This window comes from Onychostoma macrolepis, chromosome 19, assembly GCF_012432095.1.
Source record: "Onychostoma macrolepis isolate SWU-2019 chromosome 19, ASM1243209v1, whole genome shotgun sequence".
Taxonomy (NCBI): Eukaryota; Metazoa; Chordata; class Actinopteri; order Cypriniformes; family Cyprinidae; genus Onychostoma; species Onychostoma macrolepis.
The window spans coordinates 1,620,324-1,638,378 of record NC_081173.1 but is presented as its reverse complement, the minus strand read 5'-3'; the positions used below and the strand labels follow the sequence as shown (position 1 = coordinate 1,638,378).

General features: G+C 36.1%; 2 protein-coding genes across 2 annotated transcripts; both read right to left on the bottom strand.

Moving 5' to 3' along the window:
- Nucleotides 1-1,805: 1,805 nt before the first annotated feature.
- Nucleotides 1,806-10,517, bottom strand: LOC131526106 (H-2 class I histocompatibility antigen, Q10 alpha chain-like). The gene is made up of 9 exons (XM_058754214.1): nucleotides 10,361-10,517; nucleotides 9,296-9,583; nucleotides 8,915-9,202; nucleotides 8,540-8,824; nucleotides 8,262-8,393; nucleotides 4,407-4,454; nucleotides 4,232-4,282; nucleotides 3,839-3,906; nucleotides 1,806-2,734 (listed from the first exon to the last, which is right to left on the bottom strand). Exons 1-9 carry the CDS (start codon nucleotides 10,422-10,424, stop codon nucleotides 2,666-2,668), a joined length of 1,293 nt encoding a protein of 430 aa, XP_058610197.1. The 5' UTR covers nucleotides 10,425-10,517; the 3' UTR covers nucleotides 1,806-2,665.
- Nucleotides 10,518-13,093: 2,576 nt separating this feature from the next.
- Nucleotides 13,094-13,603, bottom strand: qrfp (pyroglutamylated RFamide peptide). Its single transcript, XM_058752756.1, has one exon. It carries the CDS (start codon nucleotides 13,601-13,603, stop codon nucleotides 13,094-13,096), a length of 510 nt encoding a protein of 169 aa, XP_058608739.1.
- Between the last annotated feature and the right edge of the window lie 4,452 nt (nucleotides 13,604-18,055).

Below are 18,055 nucleotides of genomic sequence, written 5' to 3'. Positions count from 1 at the left end.
TAAGTTTTTAAATCTAACAATTTAGAGTTCACTAAAACATACATTGCAATTAAGTAATTAATTAAGCGCTGATTGAGCATTACAACAGCCAGAGAAAAAGAGAAAAAAAAACTACTGACACAGAAGTCAAGGGTCAAGAGCCCAACTAAAGCAGACACTGATCTCTAACATGGTTACTTCAAATAAAACAATAAATCAACATCTAAACCTTAGTTCATTCTCAATCAGATCTTCTGTAGATGTCTGACAGAAATAAAGTCAGTCTGGTTATTAATAAGTGGAGCTGATGATGCTGTTTGTGGGGTTGTTTAATCAGATCTTGAGAGATTTAATGTATTTTATTTCAGTTGATTTCATCTAAGCATGTGTCTAAAGTCAGTTGTTGTTCTTGTGTTTCTCTTCCTGTCAGTGATTGTGTTTGTTAACAGCAGGTGTTCATCACTAACGCTAAATCAGCACTTAATTAATCACTTAATTACTTAACTGCAATGTATATCATATTTTAGTGAACTCAACTGAAATAAGTTCAGAGTACTCATAATTGTTAGTTTTAAAAACTTAAATGTTTTAAGGCAATCAGTTTCCTCAACGGTTTGAGTTAAACTAACTTGTTGGGTTTTACAGTGTAAGTGTAGTGGGAACATTTACCATGATTGAGTCTGTACTGAACAAAATTATATTACATTGATTTTCCTGAAAATTAATTACATTTCAAGGCCTCGGTCACTTTTGACCGTGAAGGTGATCCAAAAATGAAGAGGCTGCCGGGTTCAGCATTAGCTGCACTGACATTCAGTTTTTCATTATCTTGTCTCACTTATATGCTCTTTATGTATAACTGAATCTATTCATTGTCTCATACAGTTCATCATAATCTTGACATTCACATAAAACAATTGTTCTAAACAGACTAAATCTATTATAAATCTATTATAATAAGCTAAATAATAATTTAGTCTCAAAAACCCAAATTTAAAAGCAATGCTAACAGGATTAATCAAGATCCTGGATAAACAAATACCTATTTTTCTGTTTGTCAGAATTTCTGTTTATACAATATAGGGTCTTGTTTTGATAAATGAATTCAAGGCAAAACATGAAACATAATTAATATCAGGATTAGATATCATTCAAAGGATTATGTATATAAGTAATAAAAGTGTTAGATTGTTCAGTCAAAAATGAAAATTCTGTCATCATTTTCTCACCTTCAAGTTCCAAACCTGTATGGATTTCTCTCTTCTGCTGAACACAAAATAAGGTCTTTTTAAGAATCTGGGAAATGCATTGACTTCCATAGTAAAGCCAATGGGGACCAGAGCAACTGTGGATAGTTAGCTTTTTTAGTTGACAAAACTCTATACTGTATTTGTAGTTATGCTTAAATTAGTATAAAACTAGATAAACTTTCATCATGTACGATGTTATCATGAATTCGTAATCAAAGTTAAATTTTGTCGATACAACCCAGTTTTGAATAAGGAAGCATAAAATGTTACTTTCACTTTCGTTCTCTGATAAACGCAGCAAAATTCATTCCAGTTTATACTGGTACATTTCAGCATCTGAACGCAAAAACATTCCCCGTCTTCGGCCCGAGACACGAGGACAAGCGGTTTGGAGAATAGCCTAAATGGATGGATAGCTGGAAACTGATTGCAGAAAATGGTGGATGAGGTTCTAATTAAAACTAAAAATGATAATATCTGTATGTGGACATAAGTTGGTGGAGCAAGACTAAATCAACAATGCTGGATGAAACCCTCACTCAGTGAAACACTTAACTTTAAAGACATCTTTAACCATATGGTTAAAGATGTCTTTAATGAGAATATTCACAGTATCCAATTCTTTCTCCCAAGTAATTCCTATTGGTTTTATTTGCTGTTATCAAAATGTTTACAAATAAAAGTGTATTCAACAGATTTAGATTAGCACACATTTATATAAACATCAAAACATGTGGCTGTACCATTATTTCCATGAAATCCTATGTAAAACATTAGAAATCAGATTTAGACAGTCCATTCTGACAGTGGAAACAGATGTAATCTACTCAGTTTTCTTACAGCAGGTGAAATCATGTTTATATAGGCCTTTTAAGAATAAATAGATCCCACATAACCAGCAGGCATTCATTGATACCACTGATCCATCTGGTATCATGAAGAATGATTGTAGTGATCATTGCCTGTACAAATTAAGTGCATTAAAACAAAATTAATCAACTAAAGTAAAACAATCACAATTTTAACTACTTTTGAAGAGTAAGACATTCAAGAGTTTAAAAGAATATCACATTTTTATAGAGTGTTCCAGATAATTATTAGGAAATTAGATCATTTCACAAGCATGCTCGGGATTTTTTTACACTGGTATTGAAACTATTAAATATTTTTAAAGACAGTATTAAAAATATCAAATATGATGAAAAAAGTGTCTACCCTGGCCCTTTAGAAGTAGCAATAATAATAAGTATGTGAAGTTTCCTCTCTTCCTATTATTTACTCTGGAAAACATAATTTTCTGAAGCAAAGTGTTTTTAAAAATTCCAGATTATATGAAAAATGAGAGAGAATTTATAATTCAACTACAAGCAACCTCCAAAAATGTAATGATTGTCAGGACTGTCAGAATTGACAATGACAAATGTTCAGAGATGCTCTCACTCTGAAGGCTGTTGTAGAAGTGATTTTCCTTCTGCAGGCTGGCTTTGACCACTGGAGGTCTCACTCTGAAACACAGACATAAATATTTGTTATTCAATTTACTAGAAGTGGCTAAATATTAGTCAAATGATGTTTGGTATTTTCCACGTGAGTATCTAAGACACTTTTACTCAGAGCTAGCTACCCTACTCTACTCTTTATTTGAAATCAGTGGATGTCTAGAAATGTAGAGTTCACTTCAGTGTGTAGGGACACTCAGCAAAATAGCTATCCACATCCTGGTACTGGTCCTAAAGTCTGCTTTTGTCTGATTACTCTTTGTTGCTTTGGGTCGTATCTATCCAGGTGTATGTCATCAAACATTTGCAGTTCATCCAGAATGCTGCAGTCTCTGGATGATGTTCACAGCCATATCACCCTGCAGCCCAAGACTGGTTGCCCACGGAAGCTAAGCAGGGTTGAGCCTGGTCAGTACCTGGATGGGAGACCTCCTGGGAAAACTAGGTTGCTGCTGGAAGAGGTGTTACTGAGGCCAGCAGGGGGTGCTCACCCTGTGGTCTGTGTGGGTCCTAATGCCCCAGTATAGTGACGGGGACACTATACTGTAAAAAAAAAAGCACTGTCTTTTGGATGAGACGTTAAACCGAGGTCCTGACTCTCTGTGGTCACTAAAAATCCCATGGCACTTCTCGTAAAAGAGTAGGGGTGTATCCCCGGTGTCCTGGCCAAATTCCCTCCACTGGCCCCTGTCTATCATGGCCTCCTAATAATCCCCATCCACTTGATTGGCTCTGTGACTCTCTCTCCTCTCCACCTGTAGCTGGTGTGTGGATGCTGCACACTGGTGCTGGTTGAGGAGAGACCCCCCCCCACATGATTGTAAAGCGCTTTGGGTGTATGGCAATACACAATAAAGCGCTATATAAATGCATCATTCATTCATTCAGACTTCCCAAATATTCACTTGTAACTCGTCTCCTTTGCACCTTCTGCTGGTTCCCTGTCCCTGCTAGTTCAAACCCCAGGCCCCATATGGGCGAATCTTTTAGGGCTTAACCATTTTGTTGACCACATGATATTTTTTCTGTGCTACCCTAGCCTATTGAAAACAGTGCAGCCAGAGGGATCATTTTGACACTTTTCTGATATTACAATTAAAATATAGTTACCACGAGGTTCAATTCCTCCTGAGAGATAGAGGGACTGTCGTCTGGAGTTGTACCAGCACTGTCTTGTCCTGTTGAGAAGCAGTAAATTGTCAAAGTGTTTCTTCAGTGCTGTGCATGAGATGCCATATTAAATAGGGAGGCGCCATCAATCAATCAATAAAAAAAAAATGGAAAAGGAAAAAAGCAGCATGTATGTGAAACAGTGGTGAAAAGCTTGCATATACAGCTCATGATGCTTTGCTCTGTGTCTGTATGTGTCTGTGTGTGTGTGTGTTTGTGTGTGTGTAATGATATTCACAAGACACCAATTTGGATTACAGAAAAACAAATGATGAATTTAAAGATGCAACCTGACTTTGGTGCATTATTTAAAGAAAAGCATGAGATACTCACCAGAGTCAGAACTTCCTCCAATTGCTGTATTAGGTAACTTAGTTAGATGTGCTGTAACATACAGATATTCAAGTTAAGCAGTACTACAAGTCACATCAGAGATTTTGAACTGCACAGTTAAAATTTGTATACAATTTACATCACCTTATAAATGGAATATCTAAAACATAGTTACCAAAATTAATTGCTCTATCCTGAGATATGTTATTAGCCTTCTCTTGTGCTGTTGAAGAAACAGTAAAATGTTAAAGTGTATTTTAACATAGCATACAGGTTTATAATTAGTTGTGGCTATGTTTGTTCAGTGGAACTCAAAAGCATCATATAATGATTACACCATGATTACATAATGACAGAATTGTCTTCTTGGGGAAAATTATTCCTTTGAAAACACAAAACTGATTAGGGGTGTGCAGCGGAGCCATTATTTGTATCTGTATCTGTATCTGTGACAATCTCAAAATTATTTGTATCTGTATTCGGATAGATCTGGAAGTGGGCGTGGCTTAAACCGGAAGTTCGTCAAATTACATGAAAATACCATTTTAAATGCAAATCTGTTCGATTCGTAGTTTTCATTTAACAAATATGCCTTGTGTAACTAAAGAAAGTATTCTTTTTTATTAAAATTATAACTTTGTAAATATCTTCTATTTAAAACTTTATCAAAAAAGAAAAATAACTTTATTCTTCTTATTTTCCAGTGAAACTTTCTGTAGAAATTTGACAAGAGACAAGCATCCACAATCTTAAATAAGAGCACTAGTAGAAAAAAAGAAGCTGAAAAAAAAAAGGAAATGGAAAGAAAGTGTTCAGTAGCCTTCTCATAGCAGAATGACAATAACGCTCGCTTGAACTTTAAGTAACTTAGATCATGTGTTGCAAGAGTCTGTGATCATTTACGAGTTATCAACAGCGCAACAAATCATTTAGACCCTCCAAAAGCCTTGATCAAACATCGCTTTTCTTCGTCTTGTATAATTAAATGTAATGCCATTCACGAAAAGGGCTAATGTAATGCGTTTGTAATGTAATGTAACAGTTGGATTTCGAAAAGGTTTGAAGTTATGACCGTTTTTAGGATATTTTTGTCGAGTTGATATAACTCCAGACAAAGCTCTGATTTCTGAGAGATGCGCGCACTCCGCGCAGACCCCAACACAGCTATTGATTAGAGCTCATTTGTACGGTGGCCGAGAGAGCTCAAGGCACTGCAAATAGAAAAAGCACCTGCAAATTAAGAAAACAACTTCATCAATTTGACAACACGCGCGCTGCAAATACTCACAACACAAACAAACAAAGAAACAAGCTGCAAAAAAATTCTTTATTTGGTTGTGTTGTGAGAATTGGCAGCACGTTTCTTTATTTGTTTGCGTTGTGAGCATTTGCACCACCTGCTGTCAAACTGAAGAAGATGTTTTCTTGATTTGCTGGTGCTTTTTCTATTTGCATGTGTTTTCTGAAGTTGCAGGGCGTTGAGCTCTCTCGGCCACCGTAATATAGGCTATAGTTTACACTCATTCATTTACACATCCAGGCCCATAGCCAGCTATGAGGTCCGGACCTCCTTAAATGTTTCATGTTTTAAAAATTTAATTTGAAAACATATGAAAAATTATTTAGAATCATGTCTCTGAATAAATTCATGTAGCTGACTCGCAGCTGCTGCTGAGTGAAGGAGCTTGGCGCAAGTGCAGACTGGGGATACTTAAAGCATAAATTGAGAGAGTATTCAATTACATTTAGCAAAAATCTGATAAAGAAGAAACGAGAAAAAGAATTTCAGTTGATTCGAGAGATTAATAAATGTTGTTGTCAACCTAATATGTCAGAAGAGGAGAGACAAAAACTTATTAAGCTACATTCCATTTTTTATTAAAAAGGCAAAAGGGGCGTATGTGAGATCCAGGGCTAAGTGGCTGGAAGAGGGGGAAAAACATAGTTCATATTTTATCAGTCTGGAAAAAAGACGCCAAGAAAGAAATTCGATTAACTGTTTAATTGTGAATCAAGAAGAACATTCGGATCATAACACAATAGCAAATGAGGTGTTTAAATTCTACTCTAAATTGTATTCGTCATATCCATGATCACACTAGTATATCATTATATAATATCCCAGTAAAAAATGAAATTAAATACTTAGGTATTTGGTTATCTAAGAAAACAGATAATTTAGAAAACTTAAATGTTGATAAAAATCTAGAAAAATGTAGATTAATAATGAACAATTGGTTGCAGAGAGATAACGATCTTTGGTAGAATCTTATTAACGAAAGTTGAAAGTCTTTCTAGATTCATCTATCCATGGTTTTCTTTAGCAGTGTCTGCTAAAAAGATAAAGGCAATAAATAAGTTAAATTTTGATTTCATATGGAAAATGAAAAGTCATTATATACGTAAAAGTGATATGTTTAAAGATTATGAGGAGGGTGGTCTTAAAACAATTGACTTTGATATTATGAATTGGGTCATCAAACTTAAGTGGTTACAGTCTTTCATAAATAATGAATCTTCATTTTGGTCTATATTCAAAAAATGTGGTGGTATTAGTTTTTTGTTACAATGTGACTTTGAATCGTCTAAACAAGTACTATTATACTGGAAACTGATTTTTAAACATAATTCTAGCCCACATAACATGTCTATCTGGAATAACAGGTGTATTTTGGTGAATAGAAAATCTCTGTTTATTGATGATTTGTGGAAGAAAGGCATATGGTCACTAACACATGTTATGGACAACTTAGGGAATATATTAAGTTATGATGATATTTGAGGTAAATACAATGTAAGTTGGTCTCCTAAAATATAACATAAAATTATTAAGAGTATACCATTGCAGATTATTAATTTAGTAAAGGAACAAGTAAAATATTCAACAATAATTCCCAAAATGCCTGATCTTATGATAGAAAATGTTAACTTTTCTGATAAAAAGTGTTCTAACAGATTTTTGAGGAATTGTCTATTACAACGTTGTTTTCCAGGACCAGCAAAGAGATCTTATATATTTGGTCATTTTGATAAGAAAAAAAGTGTCTGAAATTAGAACCAATTTTCTTCCATTCCCTGTCAACCCTAAATGTAAAGAGGTGCACTTTAAAATTATGAATCACATTTATCCCGCAAAATAATTTTTAAGAGTAAGATTTAATGTTGGGGACTCTAACATATGCCAATTATGCAATTTGGAGATAGAAACAGTTTTTTCAGTGTAATTTGGTACAAACATTCTGGAATGATGCATTCTGTTGGATTCACCAAAGATTACCTGTAAGACTGATCCTCTCATGGGAAATTGTTAAGTTTGGCTTGTTATTTAAGGATAAAAAGATATCCTATGTATTAAATAATTTGTTGCTTTTGCCAAAGATTTATATTCATAAATGTACATTTTTCAAAACTCCCACTAAATTTAGTGGTGTTTAAAGAGGAATTTGTAATATATTTGGATACACTCGGTGTGTTCATTAAAAACATCGCGCTGTGAGATGCCAGTAGAGCGTGTTCGAAACCCGTGCAAAACAGACTTTTTTTTTTCTTTTTTTCTGAATCGGCGATTCGCAGAATCGGCGAATCTGCTGCGGTTGTCCCATCACATCTGGAGCGAAGGAGCTGAACCGGGAAGTTGGTCACCAGATAACACGGTTACTAGTTAAACCGTAACACTGACAGGCAGCAATCAAAAAAGGAGCACGCGGATAGTTTATTGCTGAGGAGACCACATTTGTTAGACAAACACAATGATCACCATGATATTATCTGTACGAAACTGCGTCAAACGCTATCAAAGCAGTACTAGCTATTATTATTGCACAAATAGCAACCGCAGACCTCACTAATGTACTGCTGTTCCAGCAAACGTGATTGTGTTTGCCGAATATTTTTTCTGTTATTCGGATAAATCCATTATTCATTTTGAAGCCATTATCCGCGCCTTTCCGAATAAGGTATGCGGCTTCGGGCACATCCCTAAAACTGATAATAAGAATGTGTGGATCATCATTAGTCAGTCCATACTCACCAGCAATGTTGTTCCTCCTCCTTACTACAAAGTAAACCAATGCACCGACTGCCAGCATAAGCACGACTCCGATCACTACTCCAATCACCATACCCATCATAGTCTCTTGAGTGCAGTCCTGGCATTTTCCATCTATACAAATGAAAAAAGAAATATTTAAAATCAGTCTGAACTGATCAAGGATACAACAAGCAGAAAAATGGGGGGAAAGTAAGTTGACAACTTAAAAGCCTTTTGATTTGAATATCGTGATATTTCTGTCTATATGTGTTAATTACTCCATCTGATGATAATCGGCTCTTTGAGGGTTCTGTGGACCACAAAACAATCATAATCTGCTTTTTCATCCTCCGGGATAACCACACTCTTCTTCAGCTGGAAGGATCCATCATGGTTTGGTCTGACTCCTGAGGATTCAATCTCATTTTCAAGCAGGGGTGAGCGATATTTCCTAATTAGCAGCGTCACATCTTTGGGGTAGAAGCCAGTGGCAAAACAGGTGAGTTTGACTTTAGTTTTGTCACTGGTGCACCTTTTTGCAAACACATTAACTTCTGGAGGAGCTGAGGACACAGGGAACAGTTTATCAGTGAGTTATATCTGTATGACAGCTGAAGATCATCAACAAATACAAATACTGTACATTTACTCACAGCCTTTTTGGACCTCCTTATCTCCAAATACTCTGAACTTGTTCAGCCAGTCCACACACTCTTTCTCCAGGTAGCCCTTGGTGTACTGGTTTAGGATGGGCACATTATCCCATTTTCTCTTGGTTGGAAGAGCTGCAGCAACAGGAGCGACCCACTGAGAGTCCTTATCATCAAAAGACAGAAAGTTGTCTCCATCGTAGCTGTACTCATCAATGCCTTTGGAAAACTTCACTTTATCTCCCTCTTGCTTAATTTCACAACCATGTCTCCACTGAAGAACATGCACATCTGATGTAGACACAAATTAAAATGTTTGTGAGATGATGATAATTAAAAATGTTCATAAAAATATGCATGTTAAACCGTATCAGTCTTCCTCACCTGATTCATTGTGTCTCATGCGTTTCATCAGAATGTCGACGTTCACATTAAACCACTGTTCTTTGCTCTTTCTGGACTGGGTGCCTTTTTCCCAGTAATCCTTATCCATTTTCTCCTCCATCCAGGTCTGTCTGGGAATCTTTTTCTGTTCCTTGCTGTTGTAATAGTCAATCTCTCTGTCATCTAGCAGACCCATAGCAGTGAACTGATAGATGCCCGGCAGACCGACAGGTTTCGACAACGCCGTGTAAATGTAATACAGGGAGTGTGTCTCTGAAATGAGGGTATCTGCAAAGAAATTAAATAGCTAATTAAAATTTTTTTTAAAAATGTGTATAGATCAAATTATATAATTAGAATCAGTCTGGATCCAAACCCAGGTCTATTACTTTTATAAATCCAGTATATGATAAACAATCGGTAGGTGGCGACAACTGACTAATTCTTTCAGGTAGAAACACAATGGACGATTCTGCTGAGGCTTTGCTGGCAGTGGCCAACAGACCTGGGAGACCGGCTATGAAGAGCAAACCAGGTTATTTACCAGGTTGTTTGTTTTAATAAACAATTATTTACTGTATAAAATAAATATTACTTGCAATCTTGGTTATTTTTGGAACAACAATAGCCTTTCTCTATAATGTATTTAAAGATCTAGAACACTAACTCTTTTTAGATTTTGATATTAAAAATCTCTCAAAATTAGTCTTGAGAATTAGTGGAGAAACTAGTGGAGAATTAGAGTAGCCTACCAAATTAAAAGATCCGTCCAGTTGATGTAACTCATACACTTGTTTTTCAAGGAAGTTCAACAAACCGAAAGTATTTCTGTACCTGTTTACCTGCGCCATTTTAGCGATACACCTGGACACCAAAACACACTTGAACTAACACTCGGGAATATTTCAGTTTCTGTCTTTTGTACACTCATTATGTTAATATATATTATAGTAAGCGTATCGAGGAACTGTATTAAATGATGACAACACTGGTTTTACTTTCAGTTTTATGATAAATAAAAGTATATAATAAACGCGCTCTTTAGCGTCGAAACAGCAGACTCACCGCTCCAGGCAGGTACAGCAGCACCGAGCAGAAACACCGAGCACAAAACGGTGAAAAGTCCCATTTTTAAAGCCTGTTAAGGCTTCAGAGCCTCTCCGTGTCTTCCTTAGTCGAAGGCTTCTGTTGAACTGATACCAGTTCGACTGGTTAATATGTAAAAATTCCCTATCCACACCCAGAGACCTGATCCAATGCTAAAACAGCGCGCGCAGCGTCACTAATAACCACCATCCAGTGGAGCTATAATAACTCAACCAGGGCCGCTGCTGACCAAATGGGTGCCCTAAGCAGGATTGTATTGTTGTGCCCCCTCCCTCAAATATTATGGAAGTAAAAAAAAAAAAAAAAAAAAAAAAAAAAAACCTACTATGGGGGTCAAAATAGAACTTTAATAAAATATAAAAGTAAATAAATAAATTGTAATTAAATTCTATTATTTACAAATTACAACTGTAGCTCTAGACAGTTACCTATGGCAGTAATACAGTTGTCTGATTGATTTTATGGTCTCAAGCATTCAGAAATCACGCAAAATAAAATTAAGCAGTTTTACTACGAAAACAATGATTAATTTTTGTTAGGGTTGTGATGTCCACATGTTTTGTTGTTGAAATTATAGCGGTTATGTCATCTATAGCAAAAAGGTGGCCAAAAATTAAAGATTAAGTGGATATCTGAATTAAATGTTTGGTCAATAGCCTATTAAACAAGGATATGATCGTCCTGTAAGTATAACAGCAGCAATTACCAGGCCTTTGGCTCCCTTTGCAGGCATTTCTAATAACGTAATGTTAAAAAAAAAAAAACACAATAGACACCATCACAAAATTTGTAATGGTTTTACTGGTTATATAATGGGACTTGTATTGGTTTTAATGGAAACTGTAACGGGCCCTGTTGGTCTCTACTGGTAATTGGTCACCTTCTATTAGTGGCTAAAACCAATAAATCCTAATGGAATATGTCCCAAAACACACTACAGAAAAACATTTTTTTATTTTTAACCACGTTTTAATGGTTAAAAGTTGACGGTTTGTAATTTTTGTAATGGTATTTGTGATTTATTTGTGATGGTAATAGGATTTTCTGTGATGGTTCTATGTTTTGCAGGGTTGCCTCATTGTTTTTATATAATGCATTTTAAGTCATTTTAAAGGCTGTTGTTGGCTTAGGTTTGTTTTTATAACCACAAAAAAATGTTATCTCTTTGTATATTATTATTTGAAGTAACAAAACCATGCGTTAATTTGCGGTTACCATGGCTACAAGATTATTTATTTATTTTTATTTTTTTATTAGTGTTAAAACCATAGCCAAGTTTTGTAAGGGAACATGGAAACTCGGAGAGAATATTAGATGTGTTGGTGGTGGTGAAATTATTACCGACATTAAAACACGTTATTAACCTCAACAACCAAAAACGATTCATAGGATTATGAATAGCATACCTGGAAGTGACGCACGGGCTTCATTTTCATCTTTTTTATTTTTATTTTTTCTTGGCGCCGATTGTTGATGTCTTTTCACGGACATAGTTGTCCATCAATTCATTATTATACTTTTTTTTTTATTATTACATGCTGCCCCAAAAAAACATAAATATGAAAATTAGATACAGTTTATAGATACATTGTATATAATGGGAAAACCCGTTTATGGTGATTTTACACACATTTTGCATAAAGAAAAATGGTATATCAAATCATTCTGTTATAACAGTTGAGAATCATCTTTATACAAAATTTTGTATAAAAAAATCCTGAAACCTAAAAATGTATTGGTGATTTAAAAAAAAAATATATATATGTTTTTGCCTATGCATGTTCATTTATGTCTTTTTATTTATTTTTTAAATTGAGTCCCGGTGAAAAACAATTAGACTATTCACAGCTAATTTCCCCTTTTAGCTTAAGACTGTGTATTGTTTCATCCAGTTTATTAATATAATCTATTCAAGCCAATCTTTGTATTGTCTATATGCAGTCCAGTGTGGTCCATTTACCACACAATCCTCTTTCAAGCTGTAGATGTCAGGTAGAGCAAGATCTGTAGCAATCTAGTTAACACCCTGCATTAATTTTGGCCTAAATGAGTTATTTCTGTCTATGACATTCCCTTTCATATTTCATGACCACAAAAAAAGAAGAAGAAAAAAATATATAAATAAAAAGGTAAGAAACATCCATGCTGTATATTGGTATTTTTCAAATCTTCAAATTTTGTCTCCTCAAATGCAGGTTTGTACTTGCTAAATATTTCAGTTTTTTTTTTTTTTCAGGACATCATTATTTTATATATATATATATATATATATATATATATATATATATAACCTTAAGTTAGCAATTTTGTTTATTGCAAAGCAACCAGAAGTTGATTTTTAATCTAAGGTGTCATGCAGCTACACTGGCAACATACATCAAATTGAGCTGAGTCAGAGACAGTATACACATCAATATCACTTTAAGTGAGAAAGATGTTTTGTGGGAAAATAAGTGATTACTACAGAATATTTGTTAACAGTTTTTAATAAATGTCATATAATCTGCATTTTGAAATAAACATTATTTCTGTTATCCCCACACCACAATTTTCAAAGGACATTTTCAAAGATTTAGATTTAGCTCACTTTTAGGGACAGATTTGTCTCCAAAGTATAGGTACGTAAATAATCCACACACACACACACACACACACACACACACACACACACACACACACACTCCTTCCCCTTCACTTTCTGCCAAATCGAAAGCCAAATCCTCCTTTCTGTCTGTTGAAGGCTTGCAAACCTCCCGCGATGGAAGTGAGCGCCTCGTTCCTCTTCTCTCCACCCTCCTCCTCCTCCACCTCTCCCCCCTGTGGATACGGCACAGCCACTATATGGTTGTCTGGGAATGTCCCCACTGGTCTCCGCCACAGCTCCTCTCTCTTCTGGCCCTTCACCGTGCTCCTCTGTCCCCATCCCAGCTCTGCCTTCACTCTCTCCAGCAGCTCCTCGGGGCCCGGCTCCTCAATCAGAGCCCAGGGCTGGAGCTCGGCCGCTGCTCTGCCGCCTGGAGCTCCCAGTGAAGCCTGAAGCTGGAGCAGTGCAGCCTCCCATTCAGGGTTGTCCAGCGTAGGCAGGTAAACCATGGGATGGTGTGGCAGCATTAGACCTCTGGGAGGCTGGACCAGCAGCACCAGCAAGAAAAAGACTGTGGTTTGAAGAGTGGAAGAGAGATGGAAAACCTGGAATTTCATCTGGAATTTAAGGAATAAATAAAATTTTAGAGGATTCCATCTAAAAAAGACAAACATCATCCTGAACTGACTTAATTTTTCACATTGAACTGATTGTAAGTCTTACCTTGCAGAGTGCTCTGAATCTCCTTGAAGTCATCTCCTTGCAGCTTCTTTAAATACCCTACCCATGCTAGATTTGGCCATTGTCAATGAAACAGCCAGCTGTTTGTTAACTGGTTAAAAAATGCCTGTGACGCACAAACCCATCTCCACAATGTCATCAAAATTCCTTTAACTAGGATACACAGTCAGCTTAACTGGCAGAGGTGAAGTGGACAATTACAGAAAAACAGGCATGTACGCAATCTAACACACACACACACACACACACACACACACACACACAAAGCCTCAAGTTTGTTTTAAGTTTGCACCTCACCAGGACGGCTCAGAAACATCAGAAAGAATTTTGCGGTTGTCAGTATAAAGTTCAGATCATTAGGCCATGTTAACATCCATCCATCCGTCCATATGTGTCTGTATTTACACTCTCTCAAAAAAAAAAATTAAAAAAGGTGCAAAAATTTGTGCACCTTTAGGGGTACAGCAGCTTGTCACTGGGTTCAAAGTAGTAAAAATATTAGGAAGGATTACTACCCCAAGGTACTAATATGCACCTTTTAGGGTACAAAGTTGTCCCTTTAATGGTATACTTACCCATTGCCATGCTGTCTCAAACAGAGACGGCTGATGTCTAAATTACTTGTAACACACACACACACACACACATTATTTAAGGGCACCTATTATGCAAAATCCACTTTTACATGGTGTTTGGACATAAATATGTGAACACAACCACCCTGCAATAATAAAAATAATAACAATCCTTTTTTAAAAATTTGGTATTGTTCAAAAGATATATTGATGATTGTTTTAAGTCAAGTGAAGTCACCTTTATTTATATAGGGGCAGTCATGGCCTAATGGTTAGAGAGTCAAACTCATAACCCAAAGATTGTGGGTTCGAGTCTCAGCGCCGGTAAGGATTGTAGGTGGGGGGAGTGAATGTACAGTGCACTCTTCCACCCTCAATACCATGACTGAGATGAGACCCTTGAGCAAGTAAAGCTGCTTTGACACAATGCAGCTTCTTGCCCCAAGACGGTGCCGTCTCCAGCTGCTCAATCAGCTTTTAAGCCTGAGCCCCATCATCGCTCCCGCTCGGCCAGACACTATCCATTCCCTAAACGCCAGGGACCCTGGCCCAATATAACGTTGGACCCAGCGCCTCAGGCATCCAAAGCCTGAGCACTGGTTTTGCCATATGGCAAGAGTGCAGCATTCATGCAGAAAGGACGGGACTTCCAGATTATAAAACCTGGTGAAATTGGACGGCAAGGCCCAGCCGGCCGCCGCACAAATCTCTGCGATGGACACACCGCTAGAAAAATGTTTTATTTTTCTCGCTATAACCGTGATCGATTGTGTGGGCGCTATTTGAACGGGCCCAGGTCCTTTCTGCATGAATGGCACACTCTTGCTATATGGCAAAACCAGTGCTCAGGCTTTGCTTACTTCCTGTACGCTCAGGTTCATTTTTTATTTACTGCATGAACCAATGGCCGTGCAGTTACACCGCGTTATTGAAAAAGGCTTCAGTCATCTGAGAAAAAGGAGTTTTCCCCATAACGTCTTAGCAGAAACAGTATTTGTTCCCTTTTTTGGTCTGATTATATTTTTGTAGTGTGCAGACAACTTCAGTTACATCCCCATTAAACCAAATCAGTCTCATTAGACCTGCCGTTTTGATTCTCTAAGCAGTGTAACATCACATTGTTTAGGCCCTGCCCACAGCATCTGACCGAGTCTCCGCACTTGAGCAGCTGTAACATCAACAATGTCTCGTAAGCAATCCCTGTGTTCTGTGTTTGAATGCAAGACTGAACACAAGAGTCTTCGTTTTCTCCCAAAATGTGAGCCACTGAGGACGCAGTGGATTACTTTTATTTTTGTAGGCAATGTACCTCAAAATCATGTCGTTATAGTGCTTAGCTAAAGTTTTAACCGTATTCGTGTGCGTGTCATTTCGTTAAAGCGCATAGCGAACGTTATCGAAGTATTAGTGTATATGTGTGTTGCTCATTCATCATTGCAAATGGGCTGTGAAAACTCTACAAGTACATAAATGTATCAAATAAGCATTGTGAGATGGTCTTGGTTCATTCTCATAGGTGTTTCTTCTGCCAGTGTCTCTCCTTCATCTGTGTCTGACTCCAGTTCTCTCGCTCTCAGTCATGTTGCTTCTACCGGCTGTTTATTGTTGTAGGTATGCAAAGTAGAGATGTATACTACACACTCTTCTGAAGATGGGGTGATAATATGCAGCTCATTTGCATATAAAGTGACAGCTCTTTTTTAGACAGGCTCCCAAAATCACATTTTATAATAAATAATCCATGTTTGGTATTTTGATCTATCTATCTATCTATCTATCTATCTATCTATCTATCTATCTATCTATCTATCTATCTATCTATCTATCTATCTATCTATCTATCTATCTATCTATCTACCTACCTACCTACCTACCTACCTATAACCTTCAAATTTTAAGCCTTTGTTATCTTTCAGCCAACATTCAAAGTTTGGCAGTCTTTTAAATTTTGTCAGATATGCTCGACTCACTGATTCCACAGAACTGACCCACCTGCATTCCTGTCAGGAGATGCTCTCAAAATAAAACTTAAGCTATAGAGCTAAACATATAGATTTCAAGAAATGTAGGGTACAGTGGGGGAAAACGACCCCCTTAAGGATTGTGGTTTTTTTCCGTTTTTTTTTTCAGTGAAACAAAAGTTAAATATGTTCAGAAAAGTTAGCATAGTCTTAGTGACAATGACATAAATTATAAACCAAGTATGAAAAATGTCCAGAGTTTTCATGTTATTAGATTTTTAACAAAAATTTAATTTGTGCCAAGGGGGTGTTTTACCCCAACCAAGGGGGCAAAATGCCCCCATCGGGAGGGTAAAATGACCCCAGTCTGACAAAGCAATTTGCTTTAAACATTTACAGCACAACCAGAGTACAGGCAGTTTTAGCTTAAAATTAAAAAAAAAAAAAAAGAATATAATCAGTAATTATGAATTACAAAATTAATGTGTTCATGCGTTTTCCCCCACTCTACCTTAATAATTATTTATTTTGTGTCTTCTTAAATACTTTATATATAATGTATATGTAGATATATATACATACATGTACATAAGGAAATAGAAACATGACATCATCAAGTTACAAAACAACTTGAAGAATGTTTGAAAAGATGTTTATGCTGTTACTGGCACTGATAGAGCTCTCTGTCAAATGCTTTCGTTTCCTTTCACACAAACAGGTTTCCAAACAGCATGACACGAGTGTAGTGAACATTCATTTAATACATAAAGCATGACAGGCATGAAATTGTTATGTTCTTCGCTGGTCTAGGAGAGTGAGGAGTGACTGACAAAGTAAAAATGGAGAGACTCAGACCACACTTAAATGATTTATTCCCTCTGTTGTGAACAATAAACCCAAATATCTATATTTGAATTCAAAATGATGAAACATATTTATTTCTATCACTTCACTACATTGTATCAGAACAAAATTTGAAGCAAAATGTGACCCTGGACCACAAAAGCAATCATAAGTAGCACGGGTATATCTGAAGCAATAGCCAACAATACTCTATTGTATGGGTCAAAATTACTGATTTTTCTTTAAACAATCAATTAGGATATTAAGTAAAGATCATGTTCCATAAATATATTTTGTAAATTTCCTACTGTAAATATATCAAAACTTAATTTTTGATTAGTAATATGCATTGCTAAGAATTCATTTGAACAACTTTAAAGGCGATTTTCTCAATATTTAGATTTTTTTGCACCCTCAGATTCCAGATTTTCAAACAGTTGTATCTCAGCCAAATATTGTCCGATCCGAACAAACCATACATCAAATTATATGTATAAATCTCAATTTCAAAAAATTGACCGTTATGACTGGTTTTGTGGTCCAGGGTCACATGTGAAAGTTGAATGATTAATACCATTCACTACAAACTTGCTTTACACACACTGATCTCTTTATACACTGCTCAAAAAAATTAAGGGAATACTTAATCATCATGGTATAACTCCAAGTCAGTTAAATCTCAGGGACATCAGTCTGTCCAGTTAGGAAGCATATTTACATTTTTTATTTTATTTTCATTTTTTTACTTTAATTTGTATTGTGAAATTGAACCGAGCCCTTAAAGGCATTGATGATTTATTTTTTCACTGACCATTATCACATAATAATCTACGATTTACACAATTTATATAAGTAAAGATTTACAACCCCAAATCATAAAAATTTGGGACATTTTGTAAAATGCAATAAAATACAGAATCTGTGATTTGTTAATTCTCTTTCATCTTTA